Below are 18,335 nucleotides of genomic sequence, written 5' to 3'. Positions count from 1 at the left end.
GGATGACCCTCCTTTCCTTAGACTTTGAATTTGTGTTTGAATCTTTAAAATAAAAGAATTTAAGTTATATACAATAAAATTATTATCTGATTAATTTTATTTATTATGCAAAAATTATCTTATTTAGATTACAAATCTCACATTATAAAGAGACTTACCTGTAGATATTTGGATGACCTGATAAGATAAAAAAATCTTCCGCCGATGTATATAACTTAAACTCAAAAAACAATGGGATACTAAGGCCCCAATTGTCCATATTTTTTTTTTTCTCAAAAATGTGTTTGTTCAAGAAATTTTTAAAGTTTTTGGAATTTTTTGAAAATGAGTTTTTCAAAAGTTTCAAATTTTTTTCCTACTCACAAAACTACAATATTTTTTAACTTAACTCAAAGTACTACTTTTTTTTTCAAAAATTATAATTTTTATGTCGAAACGCCTACTTAACAGAAAAAAAAAATTCAAAAAACCTAGAGAGAGAGACAGAATGACGTGTATTGCTTCATAAGCATTAAAGACGCGTGTGATCATCAATTTCTTAATTATAGTCAAAATTTAGCTCATAAAAAAATAGTCCTTTTATTTTCATCAAGTATATATAATACTATCAAGATCAAAGAGCTCAGTGTGGAAAAAGCCTACAATGGAGATATCATATTACAGTTTAAAAATTGCAATCTCATCATTTGTAGTTATCTTTATATTAAAATGGGCATGGAAAATCTTGAATTGGGTTTGGTTCAAACCAAAAGAATTAGAGAAATGCCTTAGACAACAAGGTTTCAAAGGAAACTCTTATAGATTCTTGTTTGGAGATGTGAATGAAATGATGAAGATGGGTAAAGAAGCTTTGTCTAAACCTATTGATTTTTCTCATAATATTTGGCCTAGAGTCATGCCCTTCTTCCACAAAACCATCACCACATATGGTACGTAGTGTCTCCGTCGTTTTATTTTCTGTGTCTTAGTTTAACTGAACACAAAATTTAAATATATAAAGAAAATTGCTGAACCTTGTGATTTGATATTAGAGGTGTGTTAACATACCAAAAGTATCCCTTAAATCTTGCGGTTTTAAGCATATCATGTTATGTTGTACGATAGGGATGGAGCTAGAGTATTGCGTATGAGTTCGACATAATCCAATAGCTTTGGTTCAAATCATGTATTTTATTTAAAAAAATTCATATGTACAAACTACAAAATAATTTATCGAAAACCTAGTAACCCTCGCTTTTTCTCCAGAATCAAGAACTTATACACTCAAAATTCTAATTCCACCTCTGCTATAAGAGAGTATTATTAAGGGTAATCTGAGAATGTCAAGATTAATAACTTACTAAATGTTCTCGAACTAGTTACCTAAGATCTTGAAAATAATAAGGATTTAAGTTATTGTCACTGACTTAATTAGTTATAGTAAGTTAGCTACTATGTTACCGATGTTTATCATAAAAATGTACCTTATTATTAATCTAATAGTGACTTGTGTGTAAATATGTTTACACCGTGATAAAATTTAAAGGGATCTTGATACAAATAGTCAGCTATATTCATTATTTACTTTCCTTAGCTGGTGAATTATACACTGATTATACACTGATTATACACATAATATACCTAAATTATTTATGTATTATATATGCATCGACTATTTTAAATTTAAGCGATGGGGAGACGACTATTTATGTTAATTCTTCAAAAGTTTAAACTCAAAAGTTGTTGTACTTTTGTAGGTAAGAATTGTTTGGCGTGGTATGGGCCAAGACCAGCAATTGTTATCGTAGACCCTGAACTTATAAGAGAGGTGCTAACGAAAAATTACATTTTTCAAAAGCCACCTGGCACTCCACTTACTAAGTTGGCAGCAAATGGACTTGCTGGATATGAAGCAGATAAATGGGCTAAACATAGAAGGCTTATCAATCCTGCTTTTCACCTTGACAAATTGAAGGTTTTTAAGATGAAACTATCTTGTGTCAATTTGCACTACTTTTTTTTTAGTAGTTTATTGTAGACTTGCTTAAGAATTATGCCTATATAAGCTTGCTCAAATTGTCGGTCTCAAATCCGAATATAGGAGGAAGATTGTGGTAGGCTGACACCCAGCGTAACATTTGCTAAATTATTGACTTGCTTAAGGTTGGATTTTTTTTTTGTGTGTGGTTATTTTACTTACCGTTATGTTGTGGAAACAACCTCTTGCGGAAATACAGGGTAAGACTGCGTATGATAGACCCTTGTGGTCCGGCCCTTCTCTGAACCCCGCGCATAGCGGGACCTTAGTGCACCAGACTGCACACTTATCATTATGTTATGGGATTAGGGCAAGGAAAGGGGAAAGGGGGTGATGAGTATCGAATTCCCTCTCATCGATGTTACTAAACTATAAGTTTTGGTGGTTATAAGGTTAGATTCTTATTTGTAGTCAAAAATTGGAAAGTAAAGTTCATTTGATCTATCACCACTACTAATAAGAGGAGGATCTAGAGTGATTTCGGTAGATTCAACTAAAAAAATTCCTTTTTAACTCGCATAATGTACGCATGTAATAAAATCGTACATATTTTGATATTACTGATTTAAATCTTAGATTCACCTCTACTGATCTTATTATGTCTAATGCATAACGTGCAGCATATGCTACCTACATTCTTATTGACTGCTAGTGAGATGCTGAGCAAATGGGAGAAAGTTGTCTCGACAGGAGGATCAGAGATAGATGTGTGGCCATATCTACAAACTTTAACAAGTGATGCCATTTCAAGAACTGCTTTTGGCAGTAGTTATGAAGAAGGAAGAAAGATTTTTGAACTTCAAAAAGAGCAAATGGAACTACTTTTACAAATAGCACGCTCATTATACATCCCGGGATGGAGGTACAATTACTGATTTCTTAGGGTTCAACTTTTTGGAGTTTTTCAAATTTCCGAAAAATTCCGAAATTCAACTTCAAGTGAAATTTAAAATTTTCATGGCCAAATACTGATTAAAAAAAGTGAATTTTTTTTGTCTGACCAAACGGGTCCTTAGTTATTTCGTTACGTCTTCAATATCTACTATCGTATTTAATTACGTGTTCATAGGCCACGTCGTTGAAAGTTCCTTCTAATAATGAATGTGGATGAGACTACAACGCAGATCGTTGACGACTTTGATACTATGTTGAATTATGTGATCATCTCATCTAAAAGTTAAAACGGTTTGAAAAGACACACTTTTAGTTACTTAATTACGTCTTCAGTGTCTACTATGAAACTTTTCTTATTTGCAACTTCAATTCTACTTAATTTCTTGAACCATAGGTTTATACCAACAAAAACAAACAGAAGGATGAAGCAAATCTTTAACGAAGTGCGCGTATTGATATTGGGAATTATCAAGAAAAGAATGAGTATGATTGAAAATGGAGAAGCTCCTGATGATTTATTGGGTACATTATTGGCATCCAATTTAAAAGAAATTCAACAACATGGAAATAACAAGAAATTTGGTATGAGTATTGATGAGGTGATTGAAGAGTGTAAGCTATTCTATCTTGCTGGGCAAGAGACTACTTCAGCTTTACTTGTTTGGACTATGATTTTATTGTGCAAGTATCCTATTTGGCAAGAACAAGCTAGAGAAGAGGTTTTGCAAGTGTTTGGAAATGATGATCTTGACTATGACAAGTTGAATCAGCTAAAAATAGTAAGTATTTGATTAAAAATAGACTTTGAACACCCTTGCATAGCCCACCGATAATTTTGAACATTCTTATTGAATTTTCTGGCTTCGACAATGATTAGCAGTATTATTTTGTTTATACTGCCAGTATATATAAGTACATAACTTAAATATCCTACAAAAAACCATTTCGCCGTGATGGCAATAATCACATGTGGTGGAATTGTTAAACAAATAGCCAGCTAGATTCATTGTTTACCTTTTCTAGTCGGTATATATAGATTGTATATTGACTATACACAGTTATATACATAGTACACATGAATTATATACATCCCGATTAGGTAGACGGCTATTTGAGTTAATTCTTCTTGTTTGTTTGATAGGTGACTATGATCTTAAACGAGGTCATGAGATTGTATCCTTCAGGATATTTCATTAATCGAATGGTAATCAAAGAAACAAAGTTAGGGAATTTATATTTACCAGCTGGCGTGCAACTTTTATTAGCAACAATTTTGTTACATCATGATACTGAAATATGGGGAGATGATGCAATGGAGTTCAATCCAGAAAGATTTAGTGAAGGTGTAGCCAAAGCAACAAAAGGACAACTTGTGTTCTTTCCATTTAGTTGGGGTCCAAGAATTTGTATTGGCCAAAACTTTGCTATGTTAGAGGCTAAGATGACAATTGCCATGATTTTGAAACACTATGCATTTGAACTTTCTCCATCTTATGCTCATGCTCCACACCCACTGCTGCTTCAACCACAATATGGTGCTCATTTAATTTTGCACAAGTTGTAGAAATGATCAGAAGGGGAGTCTTACAGCTTGTTTGGATTGTTGTTACATGTCGTTTCATAATGTATTGTATTGTATTGTTTGATGAATACAATATTTGGATAGATTGTATCTTTTGCCGTTGTTTCATGATGTCACACACCAACAAATTGAAGAATAAACTTGCAACATTACTAAGAAAAATAGGATATGAAGTAGAATTATTATATAAAAAAGTACGGTAAATGATAAAATATGATTATTTAATAATAAGGAGGCAAGATGAGTTGGGGAAAAAGCAAGGAAACGACGCCACCACACCAAATTCGTCGTCCCATAAAGTGGCACTTTTTGTTGTTAAATAACGATTTATTTAATTATATGATACAATAAAATTTAAGTAACAATCAAAATAAATATTGTATTTAAAATAACAATACGATACAATATAATAAGGAACAACCATCCACACAAGCTTCTAGAGCAACGGTAAAATTATTTTCGTGTGACTTATAAATCATAGGTTCGAGCTTGTGATCAAAACAGTCATTAATACTTGTATTAGGGTAAGTTGTCTACATTACACCCCCAAGATGTAATTCTTCCTCGTCACTCTGCGTGAATACGAAATAGCTTGTGCACCAAGCTGCCTTGTAAAAATGATAAACTAGAACTTTATTATCAAACTTATATGTATCATTGTAATCAACTATCAAAGAATTGCCTTTTCTTGTAAGATATTTATCATACTTTTCAATAAATTCAATAGTACTATTTAATATGGCTTATTAATGCAACTAGTTGGAGACCATCTCATTTTCATAAGTCTTTATTATTGTTCTTTTTTTTAAATAATAGTAGTGTCTGCATCAACTTACTCATACTTTTAGTATTTCATCAGTTACTTTACTACTTTCCACTAATACATATTTCTTGTTAATTTCTTCCATCAAAGCTTAGACATATGGAAAAAATTAAAGCGCATACCTCAATGCTAGTTTTTGGATTAATTTAAATTGTTATTATTTTTTAAAAATAGACTTAAAAAATGAATACATATAAAATGTTCATTTTTTTCTAATGTGTTGCTAAAGTTATTTTTGTAAACCAAAAAAAGAAAAGAAGATAAATTAACCTACTCTAATCTTATACTAGTAGTAGATTAGTATAAGTCATACAAATATCCACCTATATAATTTATCAGAAAAATAGAGATCTTGAAGTTGAGTTATTAATTTAATTCAATTTACTCCTTTTGATATTTGACTAATTACTATTTCCTTCGGCCCATTTTAATTGTCCTATTTCTCTTTTACATATTCTTTAAAAAATTATTAATGAGAGGGTTTTTTGACTAAATACCTTTATTTAATTCTCTCTTTTTTTCCCGGGGAAACAAAGTATGCATTAATCAAACCCAATAGTTGTCACGATCCCAAATCCCCGGTCGTAATGCCGCCTATCACAATACTAGGCAAGCCAACCCATTCAAATATCCTCAATAAATTCTTTTAATGAAAACATTTTTTCTAACATTAATGCTGATTTTTTCATAAAAAATATTTAAACCACTGAAATGTGCGGAAAACAACAAAACGGTAAACCAACACAACCCAAACATCTGGTGTCACGAGTCTAGAGCCTCTAAATACACTGATCCGACTGTCTACTACATAACAAGTCTAAAAACCATAGAGTACCAAGTTTAACTTTATCCAAACTTTCTTTCTCTTTGAAAATGAACTGGAAAAAATTCCATTTTATTTCCTTAATTTGTAATCCTATAGGGTTTCCCCAAGTCAGAGTTATAGCATTCCTAATTCCATAAAAATTCACCTTTTTGTCAGAGATTACCTTACCAAGAAGACTTACTTCACATTCTTTCATGCTTGCCTGAATATCTGGAAATTCTATTGCCACAACCTCATTTTTTTCCTCCGTTAGAATAAATTTATGAAGGCGTTCTGTAATTTCTTCCGCCATCTTCGCACTGTAAAATTTCTGATACTTATGATCTAGCGTTTGTATAGAGTGGAAGTTTGGCAAAACTGGGGAACAGAGAGGATGAAAGTGGCAATTTTGATAGGTTTATTTATTGGAATATGCTTGAGAGTGTGATTGAGAGGTGAAATTGAAGTGATTTCTTGTAGATTTGATAAGGTTGGTCAAGGAATGAAAAAAAACTCTCAGTTGTAGAAAGAGAAAACCAGAGGGACCTTTTATATGGATACATTGCTCAACATTTATTGAGATTTGGATTTGGGTCACATAAATGTGCACCCGAGTTTAAGAAAGTAAATTATTAAAAGTACGTGCCTAACAGTGACTAACGCATTATTACTTTTGGGAAAAAGACCGTGAAATTCTCTAAGCGGCCGATCCCGAATTCTAAGTATTTTATATATACATTTAATGAGGGCCCCACAATTTCGCATTATATTTGGCGAGGCTCATCTCATATTTTAAAGGTCCATCCTAAAGTAAACTATGATTTTTCTATATTATTTGTCTCTAAAAAATCCTAATTAGTTAAAATTATAAAATTCGAGCTTCAAGTTCAAGTCCAGATCCAAACAAAAGGGAGCGTCTTTCAATTTGGAACCGCTACCTAACTTAAAACTCACAATGGGTCGTTTGACTACTAACGAGCCAATTGCCAAAAAGGCCCAGACCACATAATGTACGTTTTTGGACAAAAGTCCCAATTTTTCTGATTGTGTTTACCAAATAGCATTAGAGTTCAACATCATACATTTATTCAAATTAGATACTTCATTCATGTCCACTTATCAAACAGCCACTTCGTTAAATGGTGAGCCAATGCTGACAGTGTCAGCTTGTATTCTTTTTTTTTTCAACTCTCAAAATGATGATGTTCAAGCTCTCAGGAAAACTCTCAAAGAAATGCTCTCTAAACTCTTAAAGAGAAACTGAATGTTTATCTTTCAAAATGTTGTCTAAGACTGCCTGAAGAACTGATTTCCTTTAGTATTTTTCAGAAAATGTTTTCCAGTCCCTTTCTATAGACCTCTCTCTGCCTTCTTATACAGACTTGCCCTCTTTTTCCACTTACTGCCCGACCCCCTTTCTCTCACTAAATCTGAAATTTTCCACTTAAAATCCACTAAGGAAAAACTTTTCCTTATTTTCAGCCCCCCATTCCCTTTTGTTCCCCATTACATATTAATTTAAAGACACTAATATCCCACTAACAAAACACTAACATTAAAATATTATCCTAACTGTTTCATTCCCAAATCACCCCTGAAACCCCTTAATATTACTGCCCCCCCCCCTAATACAACTATTCAACTATATTAAAACTTTTGTTTCTAAAATCTGCTCAACTAGCAATTAACTAAAACTAATTTGATTAACAGCTATAACCAATTCTCCTAACAAACTGAATGATTAAGGTTGAGTTCCCCTTGGAACCCATGGACTGAATTTAAACCACAACACAGAACTCAGCAGAATCAATTAAACTGAAAAATTGAAAATTGAATCAAAATGCACATGAATGCAGGTTCATTGTCAGCCTACTAACAATGCCCTGAAGTTAAGTGTACACAGGTCAAGCACACACAACAAACATTTGACGAGCTTATTGGTTTACAAACAAGAACAAATTAATCAACGAGAACTAATTAATCGATTATCTACAACAATTGATAACAATCAATCTGAAAATAGATAATTAGGCAATTTCAATCGGCCTTGACAAGAACAGAGGTTTATAATAAAACAAATAATCGACGAAACTTATTTGAATTGATTATGCAGCCTATAATTATACACAACAAGATCAAGAACAAATTCGACCAAATAAAAAGGTCTGATGGAGAAGGAGAGAATAATCGACAAAACTGAAACATTATTATAACAATACTAAACACATAAACAGACACTTAAAACATCAGAAAATAGAATAAAAGAGAAAAGGAAAATTACCTTAGATAGAACAAAGAACAGACGGACTTGAATCGTCTTGAATATGAACTTCTTTTGAGGTCAAACGGACCTTAATCGAGTGTTCTCAACTGAGAACACTTCGACTAAGATCAGTTAAACACCCAAAACCTCTTAAAATTCGGACAGAAACCAGTTTTGGTTTTTCTAGGGTTCTGTTTGTTTCGATTTGGGGTTCGAGTGTTTCTAGTTAGATTCGAACCAAACCAACGGTGGTTTGGTCACGAGGGAAGTCAGGGACATGTCTGGTATGAGTTTGGGACTGGTTGGGGTAGATCTAGGTCCTGCTCGAATCTTGGATTGAAGATTCGAGAAGTTGGAGGTTGATTCGAGGCAAACAATCAACAGATCCGTAACGAGGGTTATTAGGGGGTGCCTTGGTGTGAGTTTAAGGCGGATTGGGGTAGGTTCAAACTTTGCTAGAATCTTCAAATGAAGATTCGAGAAGTTTGAGGATGATTCGAAACAAACGGGTACTGGATTTGGATTGGGGGTGGTTAGGAGGTTCAGGGGTGTTATTTTGGTGGTCGGCGGCGTCGTTGCCGCCGGGTTTCAGGCGAAGGAATGCCATGACGGCTAGGGTTTGGGGGAAGGGCTTCGTCTTTGAGACGAAGATGAACAGGGGTTTGGACTGGGGGCTGGGTATGAGGGTTTCATTTATATAGTGGGGGTGGTTTGATTTTGGCCGTTCGATCAAGAGAGATCGAGGGTCCAGATCAATTCATTTAACTCAAACGGTGTCTTTGGAGTAGTACTGGGGGTCGGGCTGAACCAGGTAATGGGTCGGGGGTTGGGTTTGGTCAAAGCTTTGGGGCCGTTTGATCAGCTGAGATCAACGGTCCAGATTGAGACGCCTGAAACAGCGTCATTTGATAGAGGCTGGAGACGGGTTGGATTGGACCTGGACATGGGGTGTGACTTTGGGCTTGAACATTCCACCTTTTAACACTGGCCCAGTCCGGTTTCTTACCCTTAAAACTTGTTCCTTCTTTTTCTTTTATTTTCTTTTCCTTTTTAAAAAAAAGTAAAATTCTAAGTTGAATAATAAATTAACTTATTAAAATAATAACTATCTCTTAATAATAATTATCAAACATGATTAAGTACCAATTAAAATATATGATCACACAACTGGACCTTAAATGCCTAAAATGCAAAGTACATTATTTTTTTGATTTTATTCTTAACTTAACAAATAAACAGGCACGAACGAATGCAAACAATACAAAAATTCACAACAATTACAAATAAAACAAAATTTATTTTATTTTGAATTTTCTGGGAATAGTTCTCGTATGGAAAAAATCACGTGCTCACACTTATCAAACATCCATAAAGTGAATTCTTTTTGTAATAATATTCTTAGCAGGAAATGTATTTAATACATACTTCCTTAAGAAATATTTGAGCTTATTTTTAATATTTAAAGACCATAAATGGTTCCAAAAGGATTTTGGGAACACATGAGAACTACTTTTCGCACGATTAGCCAAACTTCTATCATTTGTGAGGAGTAATTTTGCAAGATAATAACCAAATTTCACTTCGTATTTTCATGAATTAGTAAAATTCCAAATCAATCGATCATTGCCCCTCACGGAAGAAACTGGAATAGTTAAAATAGATTCGACATCATCTTCACTAAATAAAGTATTCAAAATCTGAATATTCCATGTGTTAGTATTGTTATCAATAAGTTCTGATACTTTCAGATTTGTAGCAGTACCACTCATCATACTTAAGGGGTAAGGAGCTATCTCGTGGCAACCATGGATCTCTCCATACTCTTACAGATTTACCATTTGAAATATTCCATCTAGCACCTCTACTTAATAGATCTCGCCCCTATAAAAAACTTTTTCATACCCAAGATGTAGATTTATTAGTCGGTGCCTGTAAGAAAGATTCCTTCGGAAATTATTTACCGTTAAGGACTTGAGAAACTAACAAATCCAGTTCAGTCAGAATTTACCATGCTAGTTGGCTAAAATAGCCATATTAAAAACGTTTAAATCCCGAAAGCCTAAACCCCCTTTAAATTTTGCTTCGCATAGTTTTTCTTACTTTTAAAAATGCATCTTTCTCTTATCTTCATTTGTACCCCACCAAAAATTTGAAAATAAACTAGTGATTTCTTTAAATAACCCATCAGGTATCTGAAAACAAGACATAGCATATGAGGGGATAGCAGCTAAATAGGACTTTAATAAAACTTCCTTCCCTGCTTGACTTAAAAACTTTCCTTTCCAACCCTTTATTTTTGATAAAATTCTATCTTTATGAAAGCCAGCATTTCTATCACGACCCAGTTCCATCATAGGCCGTGATGGTGCCCAACATCATTGCTAGGCAAGCCAATACTGATCAAACTTGTGATTTTCCATTTAAATAAATTACTAAGTGGATAATAATTCTTCATTTGTTAAAAGATTTAGAAATTTACCAATGAAACAAAGTTAAGCGGAGCAACGAATACAAGCCATAATCATGTATACAATACCAAAAATCTTAAGTCTAATAGTGTGCGTGCCAAGACCTGGTGTCACAAGTATGTGGTCAATGTAGTAGAATGTACAAAAGAATATTAGACTACCGTCTGAAAGAAAATGGACAGAAAAAAATAAAGCATTAGAGAGACTCCAGTTGTTGCAGAACGGCTCGGAAAGCAGCTCACCGTAAAGTCTCGGGATAGAGATCAAATCTACGCGTCAGACTGGTGGCCAGATGCACCTACCTCAAATCATGTACAATTAAATAGAGAAGTGTAGCGTGAGTACATAAAAATATGTACCCCATTAAGTATCTAGTCTAACCTCGAAGAAGTAATGACAAGGGGTCGACTCCGACACTTACTAGGGTCAACAATATAATAATATGAAATTCTAATTAAACAAGATATATATAGATAAAAATAGAACTCCCAACAGAAAATAGCTGAACAATTCTTTCGTCATATTTAAGAACCCAAAACACTTCCTTCATTCAAAACAAATGATACCTCAACGATGAATTTATACAAGTTATAAAAGGGACTTCTAGTTCTATTATCACACACAAATTCCACCGAGGACGTTCGGCCCGATTTAACATAAATGTAAAGTGTGCACTGCCGAGGGTCGAACAGCCCGAACCATAGATGCATCTATTAACCTGCCGAGGCGAACGGCCCGCTCCCATGAGAGTAGTGGAAATAGTCACCCCGCCCGCGGAATATACTTGCGACGCGGTTAAATATAAATATAACGTAACTTTTCTCAATTCTTTTCAAAATAAAAATTTACTTGAAACCTTTAAAATTGTAAAATTCACAACTTAGTTCCACTCAATGCAAATCAACAAATATGATCATATAACGGTGCCCACAAAGCATGATGTAAGCCTAAAACTACTCAGACATAGCAGGAATAGTAGTTATGTATGGACTCTCGTCACTTCATGCATATGTAGCCCCCACAAATAAATCACGTATTAATTAAGTTCAACTATGGGGAAATTTCCTTCTTACAAGGTTAGAAAAGAGACTTACCTCGTCTCAAAGCCTACTTCCAAACTCAAGAATGCGCTCAAACCCTCAAATCGGAGCTGAATAATCCAAAATTATTCAAATAGTGTAAAAAACAATCAATATATGTTCAAAAGTTCATATTCTAATTATTAAAGTAATTACCCAACCCAAAAGGCAAGATTCCTAAAATTCATCCCGGCCCACGTGCCCGGATTCTTGAAATTTTTGAAGAATTTTTTTACCAATAACCTTAGGAACATAAATATATGATTTTCACTAACTTTTATCATCATTTTCGTGGTGAAACCTTATTTTTATCAAAACCCTAGGTTTTTACCTAAACCCATGATTTCTACCAATTTATGTGTTATAATCTACCCATAAACTGTGTATTTAACTTACATTGGGTAGAAATTACTTACCTCAAAGTGTTGGGTGAAACCCCCTCTCTAAGAGCTCCAAGAATCGCCCTAAAATGAATAAAATGAGCTCAAAAATGTCTAAGTCCCGTATTTAATGAAGTCCACTGCCCCCAGCGATTTCCGCATCTGTGGTTAAAGGGCTGCATCTACGGTCTCGCGCCTGCGACAAGACCATCGCAGGTGCGCCTTTTCCATACTTGGCCAGGCTCCGCATCTACGGACACAAGGAGCCGCATATGCGAGCCCTTTCCGCTCCTGTGACCACAATGTTCGCACCTGCGATCTCGAAGGTGCGTAAATTGCTCGCACCTGTGGCTGACCAAGCGTAGGTGCGATTTGACAGATCTGGTGCATCCGTTGTTTCTCCAAATTCTCATCTTGGTCCGAGTCTCATCTGATTGACACTCGGGGCCCCCGGGGCCCCGCCCGAACATACCAACAAGTTTGGAATCATAAAATGGACTCGCTTGAACTCTCGGAATGCCCGAAACAACTTCAAAACTAAGAATCGTACCCCAAAACCAATTGAATCAAACTTAAGAACTTCAAGTTCTTCAATTTACTTCCAATGCGTTGAAACGTACTTATACTACTCGAAATGACACCAAATTTTACGTGCAAGTCTTAAATGACATTATGGAACTATTCCCGGTCTCAAAATTCCATTTGGACCTCGATATCACCAAAACCTGCTCCAAATCAAATTTAAAAAACTTCTAAAACCTTCAACAATCAACTTTCACTATCAAATGCCAAAACGCTTCCGGGTCATCCAAAACCCGATCTGAACATACGCCCAAGTCCGAAATTATCATACAAACCTATTGGAACCGTTAAATCCCGATTCTGATGTCGTCTACTCAGAATATTGACCGAAGTCAAACTTGACCTTTTAAGCCAACCTTAAGGAATCAAGTGTTCCGATTTCAATCCAAACTCCTCCAAATCCCGAACTAACCACCCCCACAAGTCATAAATCAGTAAAAGCAAGTACGGAAAGTCTTATTTAGGGGAACGAGATTCTAGAAAGCAAAACGACCGGTCGGGTCGTTACATTCTCCACCTCTTAAATAAACGTTCGTCCTCGAACGGATTTAGATTCATACCTGAAGTAATGAATAAGTGTGGATATCTTCTCCGCATGTCCTCCTCGGACTCCCAGGTTGCCTCCTTGACCGGTTGGCCCCTCCACTGAACCTTTACCGCGGAAATCCTCTTGGATCTCAACTGGAAATCTCGTCTAGCAACAATAGCAACTGGCTCCTCCTCATAACCCAAGCTCTCATCTAGCTGGATAGTGCTGAAGTTTAACAAATATGACAAGTCGGCGTGGTATCTCCGGAGCATAGACACGTGAAAAATTAGATGAACTCCTGATAAGCTGGGAGGTAAAGCAAGCTCATACGCAACCTCCCCAACTCACCTCAACACCTCAAATGGGCCTATAAACCTTGGGCTCAGCTTGCTCTTCTTCCCGAATCTCAAAATACCCTTCATCGACGAGACTTTCAAGAGAACCTTCTCGCCTACCATAAATGATACATCACGTGCCTTCTGATCCACGTAACTCTTCTGTCTAGACTGTGTTGTGTGAAGTCGCTCCTGAATCAACTTTACCTTTTCCAATGGATCCTTTACCAAATTAGTACCGTATAACTTAGCCTCGCCAGGCTCAAACCACCCGATGGGAGAACGACATCGCCGACCATATAAAGCCTCAAATGGAGTCATCTTAATGTTGGACTGATAACTGTTGTTGTAGGCAAACTCGACTAAAGGCAAGAATTGATCCCATTGTCCCCCAAAGTCAATCACACATTCCTTGAGCATGTCCTCCAGTATTAGAACTGTCTGCTCTGGCTGCCCGTTGGTTTGTGGGTGAAATGCAGTGATGAGCTCTACACGGGTCCCCAACTCACTCTGTACGGCTCTCCAGAAATGCGAAGTGAACTTAAGGTCTCTATCTGATATGATGGAAACATGCACATTGTGCAATCGAAATATCTCCCGATTAGAGATCTGGGCCAACCTCTCTGAAGTATAAGTAGTCACAGCCGGAATGAAGTGTGCCGACTTGGTCAACCTATCGACAATGACCCAAACTGCGTCAAACTTTCACAAGGTCCCCGCCAACCTAATTATAAAGTCCATAGTAATGTGCTCTCATTTCCACCCAGGTATAGTCATCTGTTGAAGTCTGATGCACATACTTAACCTACTGGCAATTTAAGCACTTAGCCGTATACTAATCTATGTCTTTCTTCATCCGCCGCCACCAATAATGCTGCATCGGGTCACAATATATCTTTGTAGTACCTAGATGAATAGAACACCGAGAACTGCGTGTCTCTTATATAATCCTCTCCCTCAAGTCATCGACATTAGGGACACATAGACGATCCTAGAGTCGTAGAACACCATCCTCGCCAATAAAAACCTCTTTGGCACCACCCTATAGTACCGTCTCTCTGAGAACTGCCAAATGCGGATCATCAAATTGTCGAGCCCTGATCTGATTCAATAGTAAAGACTGAGCAATAATACATGCAAGAACTCAGTTGGGCTCTGAAATATTCATCCTCACCAGTCTATTAGCCAAGGACTGAATGTTCAAATCTAGTGACCTCTCCTCTACTGAAATAAATGCCAAGCTTCTCATACTCTCTGCCTTTCTACTCAAAGCATCCGCAACTATATTTGTCTTTCCTGGATGATAAAGAATAGTGATGTCATAGTCCTTCAGTAACTCAAGCCGGCGATTATCAAAGTTTGATTCCAAATGGGTAAAAGTTGACCTGTCTAAAAAAATACCTTACTGCCAAACAAACATCATGAGAAATTAACAACCAAAACTGCTGGAAAAATAGTGGAGTCATTCCATCAACACCATGGGATTTATTAGGATGCATAGAGAAAATAACTTCTCTTATTTCCTCATTCATAACTTCACTAATCAGGCCTAATTCATGTTTTCATCCATAGAAGTTGGAATGGACTGAAGAACATGATATAAGGAGGAAAGATTAGAAGCAGTAAATAGATCTCTATAGAAACCCTCAATTTCCTTTACCATATCGTTTTTATCACAAATCCACTCTCCTAATCCATTCTCTATAAACTTTATTGAGAATTTTTATCTCATTCATTTAACCATTGAACTCTAGACTTTTGCTTCCAATAAATTTCTTCCTCCTTATAAACTTTACCTAACTCATTTTTCAGTCGTGATATGACAGGTAGATCAGGTCCTTTTGGATTAATTTTTCGAACTTAATAAGATTTTTCAGTTGCTTAATTTTTATCATAGAGTTAGATTCACCCTTCTTTCTCTATAAAATTAAATTCTTGCCATTTACTTATCTTTAAACACACCTTAGATTAATAATCCCCAGAAGAATCAGTTACCCAAGATTGTTTAATTAATTCATGGGCTTCAGAGTTAGTAACTCATCTTTTATCAAAATAAAATCTTTTTTTCCAGCGATCATTTAGTCCATCTGTTGAACAAAAAATTAATTCGTGATCTGAAGCATCGTTTTGAATATGAAGCACCGCAACCTGATCATATTTTAATCTCCAATCAGGCGATACCAAAACTCTATCTAGGCGTTCTTGAATAAGTCCCTCATTAATTCTGTAACAGGACCAAGTCCAAGGTTTCCCTCTATACCCAAGGTCTACCGTTCCTAGAATATAAATAAAGTTGTTAAAATCCTTAAAATTCCAAGGAGCCCGCCTATTTCTCCCAGATTTTTCATAATTATTAATAATATCATTAAAATCCCCTAGCAACATCCAATGATTTCCCTAAGATATTGATCTAGTAATAAGTTTAACCCATTATTTCTTTCTAGTTTCTCTATCTATGCTAGCATATACAAAAATAGAACAGAAATTAATATTCTTTTCATTATCATAAATGGAGAACTCAATGAAATAGTATGAAGAGTAAATGTTACTTATCTGAGTGTCTTCATTCCAGAGTAAGGCGAGTCCACCAGAGAGTCCGACATGGTCCACAATGTATGAATTTTGCATCCCAATTTTTTTGTCGTAGCCACTGAAATCATGATTGTTGGTTCTTCGTCTCACATAGAAGAATACATTCCGGGTAGTGTAGATACATTTTCTCCTTCAAACAGGGAACTGTCAAGGATCCCCCCAACCCTCGACAATTCCACGCCTGCAACTTCATTTCTTCAAGGGAGACCATTCCAGGCTGGCCTCCTGCACCACCTATTTTTTTTTATGTTTCGCACTAGTTATTGGTGTAACTATCTCCTTATCTTTCCATTTTACCCCAATTAAACCAAACTCTTCCATAATCGGAATATCAATTAGCATATTAGGCCCTTCTAAATTGACTGCTTCATTCCCAGAAACAACATCACACCTATTTCATCACCAGTAGCTTTGTCTTGGTGCTACAACATCGTCTTCTCAATGCCATCCTGCTCGTTGTCTTCTTTCCCAAATTCATGTATACAAACATCCACAACTAACCCTTTACCTGGTATAATCGCAGCTTCATGATTGTTTCCTGCAATATCTCCTTGTCTTTTAAAAAGTGATTGCGAATATGAATATACTTGAAGTTTAGTTTTTTGCAAAGTATTCGTATGGAGTTGTCCAGTATCTTTAATTTGTGAATCAGCAAGTGGTAGTCTTTTGTTATAGATTTGGATTGTTTCTTCCTCCAAAGAATGCACCCGGTTCAATTCCTCTTTGTCATTCAAACTATCATCATCATTTGCTTTCAAATCCATAACTTCCTTCCCCTGTGATCTATTTTGCTCCACCTCGACATTCTCTTTTTCTATACCCTCTTGTGTATCTATCGAGTCCCCGTCATCTTCCATATTTGACAAATTTTCCCTGGTTCCTTTATCTCTTTTCTCCTCAACCAATTTATAGTTACGATTTCTCATCATTGTATGGCCCGCTCTATCATTATTAAAATCTTCACGCTTTTGACTATCCGAGAAAGATACATTGTTCTCTGCTCGAAGCCATGTCCTGAACTCGTCGCTTTTAAGATTTCCTGATCATAAATCTTGATCCCTTTGTATACGGGTTTTATCATTATGTCCTAGCACACCACAATAGTAACAAACATAAAGTAGATTTTCATATCTTAATTCAACCCATATAGTGTCAAAGCCTAACTTGATCCATTTCCTTCTAAGCAGCGGCTTATTAATATTAATTTTGACTTTAAGTCTCATATATTGACCCTCTTTACTTCCATTTTAGGAATTAAAATATCAATGATACCTCCTAACCCATGCCCTATTTTTCGACCAATATCCTTTGACATCCGGTGTAAAGGAATATTCCAAATTTGAACCCACATATTATACTCGTTAAAAATTGGAGAGTCACTCTTCAATCCTAGTTCCCAAGGATGGATATTTAGGAGGTATCTATCATATAACCATGGAGTACCAAGTTTAACTTTATCCAAACTTTCCTTCTCTTTGAAAATGAAATGGAAAAAATTTCATTTATTTCCTTTATCTGTAATCCTATAGGGTTTCCCCAAGCCAGAGTCATAGCGTTCCTAATTCCATAAAAATTCAACTTTTTGTCAGAGATTACCTTACCAAGAAGACTTACTTCACATTCTTTCATGCTTGCCTGAATATCTGAAAATTCTATTGCCACAACCTCATTTTTTCCTCCGTTAGAATAAATTTATGAAGGCGTTCTGTAATTTCTTCCGCCATCTTCGCATTGTAAAATTCCTGATACTTATGATTTAGTGTTTGGTATATAGTGAAAGTTTGGCAAAACTAGGGAATGGAGAGGATGAGAGTGGTGATTTTGATAGGTTTATTTATTGGAATATGCTTGAGAGTGTGATTGAGAGGTGATACTGAAGTGATTTCTTGTAGATTTGGTAAGTTTGTTCAAGGAAAGAAAAAAAAACTCTCATTTGTAGAAAGAGAAAACCAGAGGGACCTTTTATATGGATACATTGCTCAACAT

General features: G+C 35.6%; 1 protein-coding gene across 1 annotated transcript; it reads left to right on the top strand.

Moving 5' to 3' along the window:
• The first annotated feature begins 636 nt into the window (after positions 1-636).
• On the top strand, positions 637-4,588 carry LOC107800071 (cytochrome P450 CYP72A219-like). The gene is made up of 5 exons (XM_016623215.2): positions 637-929; positions 1,737-1,954; positions 2,638-2,879; positions 3,306-3,690; positions 4,053-4,588. The coding sequence occupies exons 1-5, from the start codon at positions 644-646 to the stop codon at positions 4,473-4,475; spliced, it is 1,554 nt and encodes a 517-aa protein (XP_016478701.1). The 5' UTR covers positions 637-643; the 3' UTR covers positions 4,476-4,588.
• The last annotated feature ends 13,747 nt before the right edge of the window (positions 4,589-18,335 follow it).

The sequence above is a fragment of the Nicotiana tabacum genome, chromosome 1 (genome assembly GCF_000715075.1).
Source record: "Nicotiana tabacum cultivar K326 chromosome 1, ASM71507v2, whole genome shotgun sequence".
Taxonomy (NCBI): Eukaryota; Viridiplantae; Streptophyta; class Magnoliopsida; order Solanales; family Solanaceae; genus Nicotiana; species Nicotiana tabacum.
Note: the sequence above shows the minus strand (reverse complement) of the source record. Positions and strands in the feature narration are given on the sequence as shown.